This window comes from Hippocampus comes, unplaced genomic scaffold (genome assembly GCF_001891065.2).
Source record: "Hippocampus comes isolate QL1 unplaced genomic scaffold, H_comes_QL1_v1.1 scaffold1293, whole genome shotgun sequence".
In the NCBI taxonomy this organism is placed as follows: domain Eukaryota; kingdom Metazoa; phylum Chordata; class Actinopteri; order Syngnathiformes; family Syngnathidae; genus Hippocampus; species Hippocampus comes.
Window position 1 is genome coordinate 23,672 of NW_017804928.1, and position 19,391 is coordinate 43,062.

The 19,391-nt window shown below is 42.0% G+C and overlaps 2 protein-coding genes and 1 long non-coding RNA gene across 4 annotated transcripts; 2 read left to right on the forward strand and 1 right to left on the reverse strand.

Annotated features, from left to right (window-relative positions):
• Positions 1–307: 307 nt before the first annotated feature.
• cunh1orf159 (chromosome unknown C1orf159 homolog) lies at positions 308–7,413 on the forward strand. Of its 2 annotated transcripts, XM_019886174.1 has the most exons (10): positions 308–494; positions 2,012–2,092; positions 2,172–2,256; positions 2,855–2,950; positions 3,048–3,104; positions 3,181–3,249; positions 3,936–4,070; positions 5,160–5,185; positions 5,294–5,318; positions 5,444–7,413. In XM_019886174.1, the coding sequence occupies exons 2-10, from the start codon at positions 2,021–2,023 to the stop codon at positions 5,539–5,541; spliced, it is 663 nt and encodes a 220-aa protein (XP_019741733.1). In that variant the 5' UTR covers positions 308–494; positions 2,012–2,020; the 3' UTR covers positions 5,542–7,413. The 2 variants fall into 2 exon arrangements, with proteins under 2 accessions (XP_019741733.1, XP_019741741.1); XM_019886182.1 differs by lacking the exon at positions 3,181–3,249 and having other exon boundaries at positions 311–494.
• A 4,677-nt stretch (positions 7,414–12,090) lies between these two features.
• On the forward strand, positions 12,091–13,457 carry LOC109525581 (uncharacterized). Its single transcript, XR_002170178.1, has 3 exons — positions 12,091–12,128; positions 12,195–12,311; positions 12,864–13,457. It is a non-coding gene; the product is annotated as an uncharacterized LOC109525581 (long non-coding RNA).
• Positions 13,458–14,875: 1,418 nt separating this feature from the next.
• On the reverse strand, positions 14,876–18,293 carry LOC109525571 (arginine-glutamic acid dipeptide repeats protein-like). Its single transcript, XM_019886158.1, has 4 exons — positions 18,057–18,293; positions 17,726–17,866; positions 16,825–16,999; positions 14,876–15,813 (listed from the first exon to the last, which is right to left on the reverse strand). The coding sequence occupies exons 1-4, from the start codon at positions 18,259–18,261 to the stop codon at positions 15,780–15,782; spliced, it is 555 nt and encodes a 184-aa protein (XP_019741717.1). The 5' UTR covers positions 18,262–18,293; the 3' UTR covers positions 14,876–15,779.
• Between the last annotated feature and the right edge of the window lie 1,098 nt (positions 18,294–19,391).

Below are 19,391 nucleotides of genomic sequence, written 5' to 3' on the forward strand. Positions count from 1 at the left end.
CCCGCTTTACAAAGAGGTAAAACATAGTACACCATCGTGACAGGAACAGTAAACAAAATTAAAATATTAATAAAACGCTGGGGTGGCAAAAGTACACACTTGGGTTAAAAATAAATACATACATTAACAATAATAATAATAATAATAATAAAAGGAAAGAATGAAAACAAAAGTCAAAATATATAGGCTAAAATACGAGTACCGTACTATGGTGTGTAACTAACTGTAGAACTTTTATTACGAAGGATCCCCGCGGATGTTGACAAATCAGTTCAAAAGCTGACTGCCTAGCTTTTATTGTGAAGGCGCCCCACGGATGTTGATTGAACACGATTGAAAGAGAGCATCCAAGGTGCTGCATTTAAAGCCAGACCTAACTACGGAGGTGTGTCGATGACAAACCTAACAACCTAAATCTTTCCGGACAGATGACGTCCGACGTCAACTAAATCAAGCCTGGAGTTCTGTCCAGGCCGGATTCTTCACTTTCGCTCGTAAGTGAACTTCTCCTCCTCGAATGTAGCCATCCGCAGCTGATCTGTGTGTGTTCTGTTACGATACAATACACAGGACATCGATAATAAGAGCTGTGGCTAAATAACGCCGTTGTTGTCTTTTAATTGAATTGACTTGAGACAGCGACGGTGGCACAGGTTGATCAACTAAAACGCGAGCTCAAACAGGGAGATGATCGAGTGCGTTATGTGCCCCTAGCCTCGTGTTTCCAAACCTTTATAGAGCCGGGGCACATATTTTACATTTGAAACATCTCTCGGCACACAACCAAACGAAAAACGTCGTAGAACTAGAATTATGATCACCTCGTCTAAATGATTTCAGAAATCGACTCACTTGATGTAAATTCTAGCCCTGTTCAGTCGAAAAATTCGCAGCCATGACTTCTGTTGTCTGAATGGCAACAGGTGTACACGCAGGTTATTTGTACCTTCTGCCACCTAGTGGGGAGGATTTTAACAATCCGCTTGTAACGACAGTCGTTGTACGTCGCAATATATCGTAGTGCACCTTTTGACTTCATTGACTCGCAGATTTTTTTTAAAAAATCGTTCCTATTATCGGAATGATTCACTTTATCGCAGTATTTTGCGTTGGTTATTTTTTTTCCACATGGGGTCTTACTGCAGTCTCACTTAGCAATCAACACGAGCCAGGTGGAAAGAGTGCATAAAAGATAGAATGTCCAAAGTTTGAGATCATTTCACACATAATAAAAGAAGCTGAAGTGCAGTGTGCCTACCGCAAAATACAACTGGCCTAAGTTACACAGCTCTATGTCAACGGTAAAGTATGTTCACTAATTTAATATTGCCTACCAGAAACACCCAAGTTAGAGTGCATTATCTTCCCTCCTAATAGAGGGAGGACAGTCGCGGATTCACCTTTAATCACTTTATTGAACAAATGGCAACAAAATACAGTCAACACAATCGTAGATGGCCTCAACTGAAGCCATCACTCAACACGCAGAGTGGCTATGGTTTAGCCAGTTAACAGGCAGCAAAAATGTCACAGATACTACAGTGTAGAATGTCTGGAATCGGGATATGATATCACGAGCCTGACGCTTCAAAATATACTGAATATATGAACAAAATAAACGTTTGATAACTGCCCCATTGCTTTCCTCCAAGATGAATAAGGGAGTACTGTATATGTCGCTGGCCTAAATAGATGAACAAAGATGCAAGATTGTTGACACAACATTGTGTGCCTTTCTGTATGACATCAGAAAAAAGGCCAACGAAAAGCTAAACATACTTGTTTAAGATGTTTACTGAGATCAAATCTCATGAAATTTGATGACATCTTGTTTTAATCATTCTCAATTTTCTAGAAAATGTGGATCCAGTGTTGACATTTATGACTACGAAAGCATTTGATTTTGAATATCCCATTGCATCTTTACCGAGCCTTATTGTGGTTCACCTTATTGTTTGTTAAAAGGGTGACTGCGCCAGCCTGGTTTGATTCTTCTTCCTTTTATTTAAAGGGCTCAAACATGGCTCTATCATTCCTTTTGGTCTTGGCAGCAACAGTGATTCTTATCAGACCGGAGACACCCGTAACCAAGGTAGAAAATTAACCAGTCCAATGTACTTCGTTCAGCTTTAGCCAAGTTTCTCACCATTAACCTCGTTGTCTGTCCACAGGCTCTACGTCATAACTCACTTGAGTGCTGCAGTGACAAACAGAGGACAAATAGCTCGTGTTCAAATGATACTCATTGCGAACCAGGTACCATGTTCTTGTTTGAGGCCGCCAACAGATGTGTAAGCATGTGTTTGAGGTTTTATTGTTTTCTGGCTATCCTACCATTTTGGGGGGGGGAAACAGATTAAAAGTAGAACTGATTAAAAAAAAAAAGGAACAATAAAACAAGTGGTGCACACGTGCCAGGGTGTACAATGATATCGGATTCACATTAACTATTGTGTATAAATAACATTTTTTGGAATTTACTTTTAAACCATGATGGTTCGAAATACAGTCACTGAAGCTGCGGCCAATAAAGATAAGAAAGAAGCAATAAAAATGCCAAGCTGATGAATGTACATGCCAGACGCAGAATTGTGTGACTTTTAGTTTGTTTGTTCAAGCTCAGGACATGTTATCACAACATGAAAGGTGTCCTGACTGGTCCACCAATTTTACAGACCTTTATAGGTCATCAAGTGTTGCTATGGCAATAATAGCGAACATACTTCCCCCTGTTAAAGATCCGTGTATTATGTCAGTGATATTCAACAGGTATCCTAATGCCAAATGAATCCGCATTTTCGTGTTGATGGGCCTTTGAATGGGAAAATGTGCTCATATCATGTGATTTCTGTAGGCTGCTTCTTCCGTGTCCTCGAGGGCAGCAACACTGTTTGCATATTGTGTGAGCCTGCCGCCATAGACTCGGAGAATGTAACGAGCTGCACCTACAGTAAGCCATTTTGAGTATTCGTGTGGTTTCTTTAGATCAGTAAAACTATCTAATAGGGTTGTTTAATTAACTGTACCTTTTTGTCTTCGCCGTTAAGACTACACGATGGACAGGAGAAACCATACAACGGTCACAACTGTAATGCCTAAAATTGGTAAGTTATGTATTCATCTCCTGTGCTGCCGTTTCCTTCTGCTTGAATGTGCACCAATTCCCTTTGTCTACTTCAGTATTCCCCTTTAAATGTTCCAGTGAAGAACAGAATGATCGATTGTCAATTCCCAATGCATTACCTGAAGGTATATCACAAATACTAACTTTTATTTATTCTTGCGTTGAACAATAATTGTGAAAAATAGTATATTGTAATCCTAATTCAGTTGTTTGCTTCTCACACAATCGCCTTTGGATGGGCTCATTTCTCCTATGAAACAGTCAGTAGTTGCCATCTCCACAGCAAGCATTTTGTGTTGCTTTTAAAAAATAACCAATTCATTTAAAAACTTTAACTCTGAATAAAATGTGCTATTTTACCAAGCCAATGCATTCAAACACACGGCAAAGGGCCATGCTGAGCTTGAGCGTGACATACTCTGAATGAAACGTTATCTAGAAAGCCGTCCTTGAGGGGCGTTTAAGATGGTTGTGTTGACACCAGCCAGCTGTGTCTTTTTTTATGCTGCCATACAAAGAGCCCAACTCACAGAAATCACTTTCAAGTGCCTCCTTTTCAAATGCGGTCATAGGAGCGAGCTCACAGAACTACCAAACAGAATATAATCAAAGAGTATTTAATTATTTTAGGTGGAAAAAAAAACACCATCCGAGATTGAAGAAACTTTTCTTCAGCAAAGCTCTTCTAACTGTCCTGTGCTTAATCTTTCTGGTGAATCAAAACTGGTTACGAATACAATTCCTATTTATTTTTTTAAGCAACAAACTGTACTGCCGGTTCATTGTTATTCCGTGTGCCGTCTGTGAGCAGGTGGCGCAGGCGTGGCCGTCTCCCTGCTTTTTGGAACGCTGTTGATCAGCCTGTTCTTGATCCTCTCTGTTGCCTCCTTCTTCTACCTCAAGCGCTCCCATCGACTTCCAAATATCTTCTACCGTCGCAACAAGGGTAAGCCCGTTCGCACTGTCGCAGTTGTACACCGCATCAGCGTTCCAATTTTCACACAGGGTTCCAAATCACTCATGGCAACTGTTCGGCATTCAGAATGAGTGTGGTTTCATTGACACCAAAAGATACCCCGAGTTCAAAATTAGACCAGTAGTACGATACAATATAAGCTCTGTGTAGATGGAGAATGGAAAACGTTTTATATAAAGTCATCTTTCCTTCCAGTATAGAATAACTTTTTAAAAAATGGTTTCACAACACATTCAATCTTATTTGAGAATTAAACGGAAAGAAATATCTGCAATAATATGTTGTATGTACCCCCACTGGTCTTAATTCATTTTTATTTGCGTTTGTTGAACATGAATTAAGCAGATTAATTAATTTCAGGAGCCACCGTTTTTGGCTAATACCGCCCTCTGCTGTTGACTGAAATTAATGTCAAACGGCTCTCGGGGTCACATGACGTTTGCGTTGCCAAAATGGCAGCGCCCTGAGCTGGATGAAAGTGGATCGATTAATCTGCTTAATTCTTATCCCATGAATGCAAAATGAATGTGAATGCTGTGTTTGGACTAGTGGGGGCACATGCAACATATTCTTGTGAAGAAAGTGTCTGCTTTTTTTAACAGAAAAAAAAATTATGACAAGCATAAAATGTATAGAAAGTCCTGCACATATTGTTGCGCGTGTCTATCAGGGTGCCGCGTGTCATCTGCCAATGCGCATATGAGTGTCTAGGTGTGAGCTGTGGTCGGCAGCAGTTTTATTCAATAAATGGCGAAATAGTCAATGGTAACTGTGGCTCTCCTTTCCCACATTTGAGGGTTATTATAGAAATTATGCTGAGAAAAAAGATCGCATTGTCACGCCATTGCGCATATTGGGTGATTGCTCGCTGTTTGGAACCTGAAAAGGTCGCCTCGGAGCCCCTTTAAAGTATTGCGAGAGTTTAAGATTAGTGACAGCATTTATTTGCATTCATACCCATTTTAGTGAGAATTCCAATTTGTATATATATTTTTTGTGTGACATACAGTAAAAGCAAAAGTCATAAATCAATTGATCTTACGTTCTGTCCTCTTACAGCCTTTATATTCCAACCAAGTGAGACGGTAAGTTTGCTTCATTTATGCAAAACCTAATTAGGCATTTTGATTCATACACACACACACACGCAATGTGTCGCTATGGTAATTATTTATTTATTTTTATTCTTCTAGGCTGTGATGATTCCTTCCTCTACAGGTAAGCTAACCTTTTACTCAACATCACTGCCAAACAGGTTATACTGTACCGAACAACGGCAATCGAGCCTCGTTGCAGCCTGTCGCAAGTACTTTGTAATTGTTTTTTTTTTTTTCCGTTTGAAGCGAGAAAGCAACGATACGTCAGACGGGAGCGTCCCCCTGCCACATCAAGTAGCAACATCACACCCACCGCATCCACCACGAGGGTCTACAACGTTTAGAAGGAACGAGCCAACGTGAGAGTTTGTCATCGAAAGATGTCACGTTTTGACTTCTTGGGAGCCAAATTTGTACTGGAGCTGTTTTTATTCCATGTTGCCTCATGACGAAATAGTGTCCGTTGTCACACTCCTTCCGTGAAATGAGGCGCATACAAAATGAGTAGCATCATTGGTCCGCTTTTATTCTAAGCCGTGCTAGTTTTTGTCACGCTCGATTTTGACGTTTTTATTCGTAATTGCTGCAGTGCCACATGTGTATGTACTATTATTTAAGTTAACCCTTTTGGGGGGAGTTGGGGGGGCAATATTTGTATATCTTCAAAATACATGTATACTGCAGTAGCTGAGAAGCAAGACATCTCAATCATTCCAAAACAACTTCCACGATCGTCACTGTATCGGTCGCATTTTTTTTTTTTTCTTCATGATCGCAACGACATTGTGACATTGACGTTACAGTAATCGCTTTCACATGACACATATGAGGCGTCCCCGATGAAACAGCCAAGCGACAGATTGGATTTGTGTGTATTCATCAGTTTGAGGGCTCATGTGCAGCGAGCCAGTGACCTCGTTGGCTGATGGTGACAAAGCATCATCATCGTAAAAGCCCAGTGACATCTGGGCTATTCTTTCGAGGTGTGTGTGCGTGTGCGTGTGTGTGTGTGTGTGTGTGTGTGTGTGTGTGTGTTTACACTGTAGTTTGGTTTGCAGTACTCTACTTTGCTATCTTTGACCACATGAGTGACATTTTTTTTGTATTTATTATTTGTATCCAAACTGAATGTATTTTCCTCATACAAGCCAGACATCACAGTTCGGTGTGTATGCGCAGTGTCGCAGAAAATAATTTTAATCATGGTCTAATTTTTGAACTGGCGGTATCTTTTAGCTGGAAATTAAACAGGAAAATTGCTGAAGACTGTGAGATCATTTGCAAAGAAAAACAAATAGTTCCATGTTCCGAATGAGTCGCACGCCCTTTGAATCCAATGTTCTGAATGGTTAATTCAAATGCTTAGCCTAACATCGCGCATTAAAATGTTGCCAAGATAACCAATAGTATTTTAAAAATGTAACGTTAACATATATTTTGCCGCCTTTGTTATTGTCCTATTCAGAAGACGCACATTCGACAAATAAAAGGAAACAGCTCACTGCCAATTAGCAAAATATGAATAATTCTGGGCTTACGATCCATACATTTAAAAAAATTTTTTTAAAAAGAAACAATTATTTTAACTCAGAGAATTCTCTTTCACAGAGAAAGACCCCCCAACGTAGAATGAAGAAAATGTTTGATGTAGAATAACAAAGTCTTAGTGCACTTTATCAGCAAATGTCAGGCCAGTTTTTTTTTTTTAAATCAAGATGCTTCAGGAGAAGATGTTGCTAACTTTTTTGTTAAATTGTATATTTATAGATACTCTTCATTATTAAATCCAGCATATACTTGTTTGCCAAAAGTTATCGAACAAATCGATTGCGATGACGACTGTGCCATGAAGAGCTTTAAATGTTGGATTCGTAGTTCATGCATTTATCCTATCCGGTGGCCTTTTGCTTTCTGCACCACCTTCAAAATAAGGCTGCTCTGCAAGTTTCATTCATGACATGTTCACATTTTGAATAGACTTGAGGTTTGAACGCGCACATGTGACGCAAGCTGAACTAAATAAATCACTTTAGAAACAAGAAGCGGTCACATGACTCGCCATGTCGCCTCGTGTGTTTGACAATTGTGAGCGCAATACATGCACACGTTGTTTTATACAAATGATCTATTGTTTTGTTACCGTCTACTCGTGACGCGTGGAGCACGGCTGTGGCGGCGAGATGAATGTTTGCGAGAAATAAAGCACCTTCCAGGAAGCCTTGTCTTTGTCCAACTGCTTGTGTGCTTACTCTTGTGTACTGTTAGTTCAGAGAGAGGAGTGATTTAATTCTTTGCATACTTTTATTCTCCACTGATTCTAACTGACCGGAGAGTTAGCCTTGAAGTAAAACAATCCTTATCTTAAGGGAAAAAGTCATTTTGGCAAGTCAACGTTTGCACAACTGCAATAAAATGTTCATGCTGTTGATGTGACAAAACTGTCCTCGTTTTAATCCGGCTGCATGAATACGTTTGGAAATTAATCTTGTATGATGACATTTCTCTGACAAATTAGGATGTATTCTTAAATTACTTTGATATTTTTTTTCTCAGAGATTGTTAATTGATTTGTGCATGCAAAAAAAATGCAAACATTTTTGGTGGAGATGTTGGATACCACTTTTTGACTGATAACAGTAAGTATGCAAATCTTGAGTACTCACCATTATGATATCAAGTAACCAACACCATTAGTACTTTTGATACATAAAATTTCTATTAATCATTTTAATGAAAAATACCTTTATTTCTGACAAAGGTTTGAACAGCCATTCTGCAATACAGAATTTAAATTCAGAATAAAACAACTCACTCTGATTTAGGATTCGTTTGTAATAAACCAAAGTGCAAAATAAAACAACTCCGAATTTTAGTCTTTGTTCCAAATGAATTAAAATGCCAATTAATACAGGTTCAACTTAACTGTCAAACATGACACGCTGCCATTTGGAAATAGGGCTTTGCAATACAGCTGAAACAATGAAGTATTTATCATCAGGCAATTTGGATTTTTTTTTTAAAAAACCGATACAAAATAAGAAAAACAGGACATGGATAACAGATAAAATACAACTATTTCGGAGGAAAAATACAATTCACACTCACCACGAGTGCTCTTGACGTCCTGATCGTCGAACGGCCACAAGAGGGCACCAATGACTGGTATCGACAACAGCCGCCAGCCTCGATACCTTCAAAGAAGGAAGGTATCGGCCATTACTGATTCCTGGTTTTGGTGCAAGCCCATTCCTAGTTTTGGGGGGAATTACTTAGTACAACTCAAACATAATACAGTGGAACAGTTGCATTTTGAAAGGCAATATTCATTGTTTAACCCTTTCAGGAACAGCGGTTACTACAGTGGACAGATTATCCTGTTATCCGGTTACAGGGTGCATAAAAGGGTTAAAACAGTTGACACTATGTGTATAATATTACAAAAATGTAATTTATAGCTTATCAACTTTGTTATGCTGGTTCCAGCGTCACAGTCAATACAAGTAGCTGCATGTAGACGCTTTTCATTTGCTCTTTCAAATTACATCTTAGAGGACGGCGGTTGAACGTTTTGAGTTTCGTTTTGGCTCATCATGTAAATAGTGAAGTATAATATCCCTGCTCAATGTCATATGATTGAAGGAACTGAAATGTTACACCTCTGCTCATAGAGGGCAGGACAAGTTCACCAGCAGCAGCAACATGTGACCGAACATAGTCTATTTATAAAGAGCGGTCCAGGGCACCGACCGGTGTGACATATGTGAGATTGCCAGACAACGGGACATTTTCCTGCAGGAGACTTCAGACCGGAACGTTTGTGCTTGTCTTCTTGCAGGTATGTTTTCTAGATAGTGAATTCAATCAAGCACGACGAGACAAATGGAATTGGAGATGACTAACAGAGAATGTGGTGAATACTAACTAACGAATGTGTGCCTTTAGAATTAAAATAAGTCACCTGTTGAGTACTTTGTGGTCAAATTGGTCCATGCAGTGCTGTAAAATGTATCAAATATTTTGCCCCTATTTGTACTAATTAATGTTGTGACTGGAATAAGCCCCATATTGCACGACTTGAGAGGTCTTAAATCTTTACCTGATACAATATTGTCTACAGCTTTACAAGTGCCCTATATTTAGCACAAACATGTCGCAGCCCAGACAGTTCAATGCTATCAAGAGGACAAATGGGCAACCAAAACACTTACAGAATGACCTTTGCGTCGCCATTTCTACTCCCAGGAAAGCATGTGAGCTGTTGGAATGGATGACTTGGATCACAGCATGCGCATCGCCGAGGAGGTCTGGTCCAACTTCTGCCAGGAGAGCGAGGAGTGCTGTGTGCCGCAACCTCTGCTCGCCTGTCCCGAGGGCCTCCGTTGTTCCGACCGCTCGGTTCCAGCCACTCAGTCGCCACAGAGCTTAGAAGAAAATAGAACAACTTGTGTTAAACTGGAGCTCATTCAGGATGTCATAGAAGAGGATACAGCTGAGGATAATAAAGCCCAAATATGTAATGATACAGGAATTCCTTTTCTCAGTCAGGAGGTGCACGTAACAGAGGAACGCATCCCCGAAGAGACCCAAAAAAGCATCGTACAGACACCGGAGGTCAATGACGTCGCTCGGTCACTGCCGACTGAGCGTGAAACAAAAGTGAGATGTCTGGCTCAGGCTGGCAGCGAATTTCCTCCGAGAGAGGAGAAGGAGCGCTGGTTTGTGACGCTGTTGTTGAATGACAGTCCAGTGTCGCGCCGGGCCAGTGCAACTCCAAGGAAAAAAAAAGCTCAACTTAAAAAAAAATGGTGCAGACCCAGGCGGGAGCCTCAACACAATGAAAGTGCGGTGAATAAAAATATCAACGCGACACCAAATCAAAACAGAAGCGAAGAACGAGTCGGGCAGAAAACCTCTTGTGGTTCAGTCCAAAACATTTGTATGGAAACCAGGCATGATGGCGATATAGAACGAAACGACAGAAAAAGACCTCTGCGCGGTGAAGATATAACGCAAGACCGTGAAGACGGAACCATACAAGATATTCAACAAAACCGCCAAGAAAGAACCCTGCATGTCGATATAGTCCAAAGCAAGAAAGACGAAACCTTGTATGATGGCGATAGAACGACACATCAAGATGACAGCATGCGGCAAGACAAAATAGAAGCGACCCTGAATGGTGATGAAAGAACGCAAACCAAGAGCAAAAGGGCCTTCTGCGTAGATCACACCACACGGCAAGACAATGTCGAAGAACGCCTACAAGGTGACGATATGGCGCAAAACAACAAAGAAGGGGCCTTACATGATGACGGCGCGCTGCAAAACGATACCGAAGGCACCCCGCATGATATTTTTCATTTGGAGAGGGTGGACTCAGATGAGTTTGTGGACAGTGTTGAATTCTTCACCTTTCCCAGTTCTGGTTCTGAAATCTATCTTTCAGCTTCTGAATCAGTGGCTCAGGATCTCTTTGAGGAGGATTCCGTTGAAAATCAACCAAGAGAGTTCCCGTCCTACACCTCATCATCATTATTATTATTACCACACAACTGTGATCCAATTCAAAGTTCTGGTGCTAGGAGTCTGCAAGCCAAAGAATCAGACGACAACGGTGGAGGTTCTGATAAAGTTTTTGTTGAGCCCACATGGGCGTTTTCACCATTGACGAGCCAAAGAGGTGCCACACCTCCAGCTGAGAGCTCCACCCATCAGAAAGCAGATCTGCCACGAGTCCAAACAGAACCTCACCTGACAGCATGCGGTGTCGACGGTCCTCGGTCGGTTCCTGATGTCATCATCACCCCCGTGGCCGACGGCCCCGAAGCGTACGCCCAGGCTGCGGGCCGCGCGCCGTGCGTCTTCGCCATCTCGGCCTTCTGGGACGAAATGGAAAAATTAACCATCAATGATATTTTACAGCTGAGGATGGCGAGAAGCCCGCCTTCCACGGAGACGTCCGATGTCCCGTCACAAAGCGGTTCCCTTGTGGACCCCGACGAGCTTCATTTGACAGACGGAGGCCTCACGGATGTGTCCGACGCCGCTGACTCGGACTATTTCACACAGCCAGACGACTCCAAGGTGGACAGATCCAGTTGGGATTTCTCTGTGTGTGACTTTGAAGATGACTACTGGCAATTTTTGGGCATGAGTAGGAACGCCAGTCCTGATCTGAGCTGCAAAACCCAACGGGAGGAAGAGGAAGAGGAAAGGTCAACCGGAATCCAGACCCCAGTACCAGTCGAAGACTCCGCAAGACAAAACCCAATGCCCAGAGCGATGATGAAAAACAAAAGTGTGCAGAATATACGAGCTCTCAACACGGATGATTTATCTTTGCAGTCACATTTACACAATGATGAGAAGAAGTCCAAGAGAGACAGTCTGGGGTCAATCGTAGCAGCACCTCTCCAAGGAGACGATCTGGAATTTTCCCCAGAATCCTTCATCACAGAGGAAACGGGAAACAGGAATGTCATTTTTGTCTATGATCCAGAAGGGACCTCACATGCTCCAGGATATAATGATATGATTTGCACATGTGAGCATAAAATGTTCTTACCAACTCAGAGCCATAATTGGAAACCCATCCCGATTTTCTCCTGCTCACATCCGACCGTCAGAGAACTCCCGCTCCTCAAAAGGAATGATCCATTTTTCAGCGTAGACTTCTTGGAAGAGGACGTTATTTCGCCTGTGCGAATTGTCTCGCGTGCTCTCCGGGTAGCTGAATCTCAAAGTGGGAGGAGCTTACTGCCATTCGGTAAAATCCGCTTCCAAGACAAAGGCAGCATCTGGTACAGAAGGTCTGATGGGTGGGAACTGCCGACCCAAAGTGAGGAGGGCGGTGTGGTTGTTCCCACGGTGGGAGGAGTTTCCCTTCAAGCAATTGAGCAGCAGAGGATCGTGGGAACAATACAGAGACCAGGTAATCATCGCAGGTGAGAAAATGAACGTCGGGAAAATTAACGACATCGATGAATGTTTCCTCTAGTGCGAGTGGGCGTCTTGTCTGCGCTGCAGCAGTCTGACATGTGTTTGGTCTGCATCGCATTTGCCTCCTGGGTACTGGCATCATCAGATCCAGAGTCTGCTGATGCCTGGAAAGCAGGTAGGAGACACTTCATTAGGTACACATACTCAAGTCTTACGAGAGCTGTCTCCAGGGGTGGCAAACACAGGTCCAGAAAGTAAAAACAGTGCTCCAGTTTGGCTTTAGCACACTCAAATGTTTTTAGCTCACAGGCACTCATCGATGACGTGACATCACTTTGAGCATCATCGAGCTAATATCTGTCAGACAGAGTGAAGGCTATGAGATCTCAGACCGAAATGCATCAGTTCCACAATACAAAGAAATTAAAGAACACATTGAGAAAAAAAAAGAGGATAAGCGATTTGGGTAATGGCTGGATGGATGTAAAACAAAGTGATTGAAATCAGTTGTTACTGTCAAAAGGTATGGATTTTTTTCCCCTAAAATGCATCTTATATTTTATATGATTGTCTTTGTGAGATATTCAAATTGGTTTGACGATCGGAGACTTGAAGTATGATACATGGGGCGGGTCTGAAATGAGGAAAGGGGCAACTATTTTTCCGTGGCATTCTACATCTTATATCTGCGCATCGAAAATAATCAAATGTGCAATCTCTTTTCTAGCTGTGCTTGCAAACGTGAGCGCGCTATCAGCAATCCAGTACCTGCGACAGACCAAGTGATGATGAAGAATCCTCAGCATGGCAATACGTTATGTAATTACAGTCATGTCATTTCCAGTCAGTTACACACGGGTCCATCCATAAAAAATGTATTTATTCCACTTAATGTTCAATAAAAATAGCGTGACAGCATTTCAAGGTTAACAGCATTTTGAAACTAGACACCAAAAATCTTATTATGATGTTGGCAATTTAAAGAATTATGACCAGTTCCAAAGTTTGAATTATGATTGGCTGGGTATGTGAAAAAAAACGAGGGTGAATATATATATTTTTTGTGTGTCGTTTCATGTGACGAAAGCAAGTTTAGTCTGCAATTTGCACAATACTTCCCATTAGCCAAGTAAGCCGTTCATAATACCTGGACCATTACTGAGGAGCTGTAGACACGCTTAGCGATGGCAGCAGATTGTAGCTTTCATGACAAGCAGGGTCGCTCAGTCGAAAACGGATTGAATGATGGAAGCCTGAAAGTCTGAAAGATACTGTAAACAAAAGAGTATATTTTTGAAAAATAAAATGAAACAAATGTGAATGAGAGTCTGTGTTTAATATTGTCATCTTCGTCTTTCCTTGATACAGAAATGGTACATACCGGTACTATACTTAACACGGCATATTTAAACAGTTCATTTCCATCAGTTCATTCATTCTTCCATTTTCTACCACTTTTGCTGTATGGGGCCATGGGTGCGCTGGAGCTTAATCCCAGCTGATATTTGGCAAAATTGACACCCTGGATAGGTCACAAATCAGATCCAGATGCAGATAAATATCCGTTCCACACTCACATTTTGGACAATTTTTATTCTTCGACAAACCCGAAATCAATCTTTGGAATGCTGGAGGAAGCCAGAGTACCTGGACGAAACACACGTAGGAACATAAAGAACATGCAACCTCCACACAAAACAAATCAACAGTGAAGTAGATGCATCAACCGCAAGCTGCATCTATCAATACAGTAGCATATTTTTTTATGCATGTACAGTGAGATAGCCTTTTGCATATTCGCAATTCTGCATTCACAAATTCAAATATGGTATTTGTAGATTTTTTTTTTAACCTATCCTCCATTGGTCATTAATTCACTTTTTATTTTAATTTTTTCCCGCTTAGACCAATACAATTATTGCTTTGCCGCCATCTTGAAGTGAAGGAACTGTTGAGCTGCTTTTCAACAAAATGAGTGCTTTGCCACAATCTTGGTACCAAGGAACTATTTTGAAGTGAGTTGAGGAGTTTCATTTCGACATAAGTGCTGCTTTGCTGGCATTTTGTGACATCTTGGTGCCATTTTGAAACCAACCAAGGAACTATGTTGTATTTACATAGTTCCTTGGTTTCATTTCCACGAAATTAGTGGTTTGCCACCACCGTCTTGTGGTATCTTGGAACGATGTGAAAATGAGTTGAGGAGCTACATTCATACAGAAATATTGCTTTGCCGCCTTTTTTGTGGCAAGGCATTGTGTCGAAATGAGTTGAGGAGGCTCATTTGAACAAAAAGTATTGCTTTGCCGCATTCTTTGTGCCAACAAACTGTATTGAAGGAACTGTCAAAGTGAATTGAGGAACTTCATTTAGACAAAGTAGAACTTTGCCACCATCCTGGTGCCAAGGAACTGCTGACATGAGTTGAGGAACTTCACTTAGGGTAATGTGCTGCCTTGTCACTATATTGGTGCCAAGGAACTATGTTAAAGTGAGCTGAGGAGCTTCATTGAGACATACTGACACTTTTCTCCCACCTTGTGATATCTCTGTGTCAAGGGACCTTGTTGAAGTGAGTTAAAGGGCTTCATTTAGACAAAATGAACCCTTGACAAAATTAATCGAATCTCATTGTAGTGGAAAACTGGCAGTGAAAGGACTCAATCGGACACACAACTCGAGTTGAGTGATTTGTACTTACACTTGTTTTATTTCCAAATAAAAAAACGCTTCAGATTGCAAGGTGTCACTGCAGAATATTTATTGAAATAAATATGCAATGAACAAACTTTATTGGATACACATAAATATGAAATTTTGAGGCCTTTTTTTTTTTTTAATTGTCAATCTTTAGTTTGTCTCCAATTCTCTTGTTTTTATCAAACAAATGCGTTAATTTCCACGAAAAACCTGCGGGGCACAGATCCTGTTCCAATTAATAATTGTCAATTATACATTATATAGTGTTAGAGTTTCAGGTTTCCTGTTCAAACAAGGGTTACACCTACAACTAATGGTACTCATTCATATAGAATATTGTGAACATTTAATATTTACAGGCTCAAAAAGGAGTGAATAAAGCTTAGGTCATACTGTGAAAAGATATCTTGGATATATAAAACTTTAGGATTTAGACAAATATTTAGCATAATTCGAGTCAAACCAAACCTCTACTATTCGTTTTTAAGTCTAAACAAGACGATGCCACTTGCTACTCTAGTTTGAGTCATGCTCGGTCGTTAACACTCATTCAAACACTGGTTTAAATGCAATTCTGTACAAGCAATCATCATCTATACACGACAATATATTTCAAGGACACACCAAAGTCTGTTTCCAAATCTTCCAAAGGCTGTTTTAGCAAAGTTGTGTTGCATATGAAACTGTTGGAACAGTAAGTTGGTGAAAGTCCATCACTTTTGAAATCGCACGTGAATATCTGAGAAATTGTTCCGAAAACAATTTTAGTCTCGTGAAAAACTTCGGGCAGACTTTAGCGGGCCTGTGAAGTGCTGAAATAGGAATGCGCATAACGATACACAAATAGGTTGTAAAATATATGAAAACAAAGACACACGAGTACTCTCTTACAGTATTCTACTGGGTGTACAGGCTTTTAGACGACGAATGCGCCACACTGATCTCACGATGGCTTGTCACCTTCTTTCTTCAGACGGCTGTGCACAAACAGGAAAATAACGTGAAGGAATGTTAATGTGAATCACACAGTGCCTTGATTTATGGATTGCGCAGTTTTTTTGTTTGATTTTTTTTAAGTTACGACTGGTCACTTGGTCAATGTTTTTGCTTTGTTTGACGCAACAATATTTAATGTACAAGCGAACTTTCGCAACGCTGCTGTCAAGTGACCCTGCCCTCGCTTGTGGGCAAGGAGAACTACAGTTGCCAATGCACTTTAGTCAACAGCCAAACAATCAATCACCATCTCCGTTGAGGCCTATGATGGTAAGGCAGCGTTGGAACTCCAAGCCCCAAGCTGTGACCCCTTTTTCTCCAGCTTCTCTACATAAAGGTGGTGACATCATAAATCGGCCACAACACCCGAGGTTGCAGACCAAACTGCAAGCAACAAGTTTTCACCTTCCCGGGTAGTTGGGTGTGGTCAATAAACCGCAAGCCACCATTGACGTCCTTGTAGTTGCAAGCGTGGCACGGTCATGTGACTGATAGCGTCCTCATTTCAATGTTAATATCTCAAATGTTCATTCAGATTTCGATACGATGAAGCCCTCATTGGTATAGTTGTTTTGTTTTTTGGAGCGGGGGTCACGCTATGAAATCCACTCATAACGGCACTGGAATAAAAGGAACTAACGAAAGGTACATTTAACATCGCAGCTCAAGTGACTGCTTCCATGCACCTGAGTTAAGTTTGGATAAACTTTTCAAACAGTTTAGTTTGGGTTTTTTTTTAAATAAATATTTATTGACTAATTGAGCACTTTTATGGCCATTTTTAGGACCCGCCCCCCCCAAAAATAATTGTGGACTGTACTAGATGTTTTTAGGCCACAAAAAAAATCAATATGACAGACTATCGCCTCTAATGGACGACCTCAACCCTCAATTAGTCCATTAAATCGAAGTTCCAATGTACGAGTAAATGTGTCAAGGTACCACTGTATGTATATCTTCTTCAAGAGTTTTAAAGGATTTAGTGTCCGCACCTGTAATAATCTTCCTGGCTGGGCAGGGGGCCTCCATGCAGGTGATGGCCGTGCAGCCACTGCTGCTCCATGGCCATCCTCTGCAGCTCTGCTGACTGAACATGCATGGCCTGGAGCTGGTGCGCGGCTGACATCTGAGGAATTGGACCCTGCAGCTCTCGGGGATAGGCAGCCCCTACAGAGTGCACAAAGACCACAATAAGGAAGCAGTCCAGTGTTCTGCACCCGTCTAAATGGAGGGAAAGCAATGAAAATTGAAACAGTCTTGACAATTGCGTGCAAGCGATTCTTGATTGAAAACATCTTGAAGCATGGAGGCTAAAAGTGTGCTACCAAAAAAAGGGTAAGGTGGCTAACCTGGTATCTTGTTACTGCAGAAAAGCACCCTCTACCTCAGAATTTTAATATAAAGTGAGTTTTTTATGCATGTGGCTCATGCCCCGGCAGTGAATCTTTTATAGTGGAACCTAATATTAACCCCATATTTAATTACCCATCCATCCATTTTCTACACCACTTACCCTTATTTGGGTCACAAGTGAGCCAAAGCCTAATCCATCTGACTTTGGATAAAAGGTAGGGTACCCCCTTCCCTGATTACCAGTCAATCACAGGGCACGTATAGACAATCATTCACACCCACGGGGAGTTTAAAGTCTTCAGTTAAGCTACAATGCATGTTTTTAAAATGTAGAAGGTCACCAGAGTACCTGTAGAAAAGTCACGCAAGCACAGTGGCAACATATCAACTCCACACAGGCAGGTCTGAGCTGAGATTAGAACACAGAACATTAGAATTGGGAAACAGATGTGCTAACCACTCCATACTATGCTGTCCTGTATTTTTAAAAAAAGGGTTTCACGGGGCACCCAGACTCGGAGTGTGACCCAAAAGACGTACCGAACAAAGGGTGGCGCAGCATCTCATGGTCATGTGGAAGGTCAGCTAGCAGAGGATTGGGGATAGGGCCTCCGGGGAAGGGGAAGCGAGCCAGACGTGGTCCATTTGCCAGGGGGTCCACCAGAGGATGAGGGCTTGAACCTGTGTGAATGAACATGAACATGCGTTGTGATTCGGGTCGCACTGCCAAAAACATGCCTCAAAAGGTTTAGTCCCGCCCCTCCGCATTTCCTTCTCACGCAGGTAAACCCGGGAATGAGGTGCATAACATCAAAGCTTCTGCCAGCTGGAAATACATTTGACATAACGGCGAAACGGTCAAAGTAGTCACCTTGACCGAGAGGGTCCTGTTGGTGCAGGTGGAGGTGAGAGTGGATATGGGAGTGTTGATGATGATGTGGTGTCACGTTGAGCATCTGCAGCCTGGCTGCGGGATCCGGCGCCACGGAGGCCATCCTCTCAGCGTGCAGCCGCTCGGCGGTGAGGCGCTCGGCGTAGCTCAGCTCCGGGCGCAGCTGAGTACCGGCCAGCACCATCCTTTCCCGCTCCAGATGGTTGCGCCCTGGGGGAAAGGTTGCGGTTGGTGGGGGACATGACATGGGGTCGGGCGTACTCGCTCAGGGTGCGGAGGGCTGGTGTATCGGGCCCGATGTAGGGGGGCACGGCAGCGACAGTGGTGGCCGGCTGCTCGTACATGCCCGGGCGCCCGTGAGCGGCCAGCTGAGCCTCGCTCAGGCGACTGTCGTGGGAGGAGCTGCATGCTCGCTGTAAACAAAAGACAATGGAAGAAAAGACTTCATGTTTTGTGTGACAGACGGAGGTAGTCAAAGTACTCCCAGTTTGTGATTAAGTTGAAGTACATAAAGGTAACGGATTCAACTCCTTCACTTGAGTAAACTTTGAAAAAGTGTATACTCTGAAATCTACTCGTACAACGTAAAAAGTCTACTGCATACCTATTCTGATATGGTAGCACAGCGGGGAAAAAATAAATTTCCCTCCTTTACAGTCTTCCAACTGAGGGAGTACAAAAATTCTGTTTTCATTTAAACATGTTCCCAGAGCTTTGCTATATTTGCTAATGAGAAGAACTGACTTACTTACACATAGGGCCCGCCCAATAAAGATTTTTTTGAGGCCAAAGCCAATTTTTATATTTGGCAGAGTAAAATTAAGACAACTGATTGGGGTATCTTGGGAAATGTTTGAATATTATGAATATTGTACTGTGCTGATGTGTTTAAAAAAATTAAATCAAAGTACACATAACCAAAAAAAAAAAAAAAAAACAATCTGCACTGTAGATGTGTTTAGTTAACTTTCACCTAGGTGACAAACTGACACCGCAGAATGAATGCACCATTTTACTCACAGCGTTTCTGTCAGCCTCCCTTTCTCGCTCCCGATCCTTCTCCCGTTCACGCTCTTGCCGAGCGCTGAGTTCCGCCTCTCTCCGAGACTTTTCTAGGGCCTCCTCTCTTTTCTTGGCCAGCTTGGAGGTGGATAGCGGCGTGAAAAACAGGTCTGTCCGAGCGCAGGAGTTGTAGCCACGATCCAAGTGCTTGATGAACCTGATATTGATGACACAGGCAGATTCAGTACTATTGGAGGGTTTTCTTTGGGTGCCACAATTTTTTTACTATATGGATTTTGGCTTTTGCTGCAT

What these genes read in the sequence shown, in the direction of transcription:
- cunh1orf159 (XM_019886174.1), top strand. Translation starts at nt 2,021, where the DNA reads ATGGCTCTATCATTCCTTTTGGTCTTGGCAGCAACAGTGATTCTTATC. An exon ending in TCCCAATGCATTACCTGAAG is followed by an intron (nt 3,250 to 3,935) that starts GTATATCACAAA and finishes GTCTGTGAGCAG; the next exon opens with GTGGCGCAGGCGTGGCCGTC. An exon ending in TATTCCAACCAAGTGAGACG is followed by an intron (nt 5,186 to 5,293) that starts GTAAGTTTGCTT and finishes TTATTCTTCTAG; the next exon opens with GCTGTGATGATTCCTTCCTC.
- LOC109525571 (XM_019886158.1), bottom strand. Translation starts at nt 18,261, where the DNA reads ATGGTGCTGGCCGGTACTCAGCTGCGCCCGGAGCTGAGCTACGCCGAG. An exon ending in ACAGGACCCTCTCGGTCAAG is followed by an intron (nt 17,867 to 18,056) that starts GTGACTACTTTG and finishes TCATTCACACAG; the next exon opens with GTTCAAGCCCTCATCCTCTG. An exon ending in GCTGCGCCACCCTTTGTTCG is followed by an intron (nt 17,000 to 17,725) that starts GTACGTCTTTTG and finishes TGCACTCTGTAG; the next exon opens with GGGCTGCCTATCCCCGAGAG.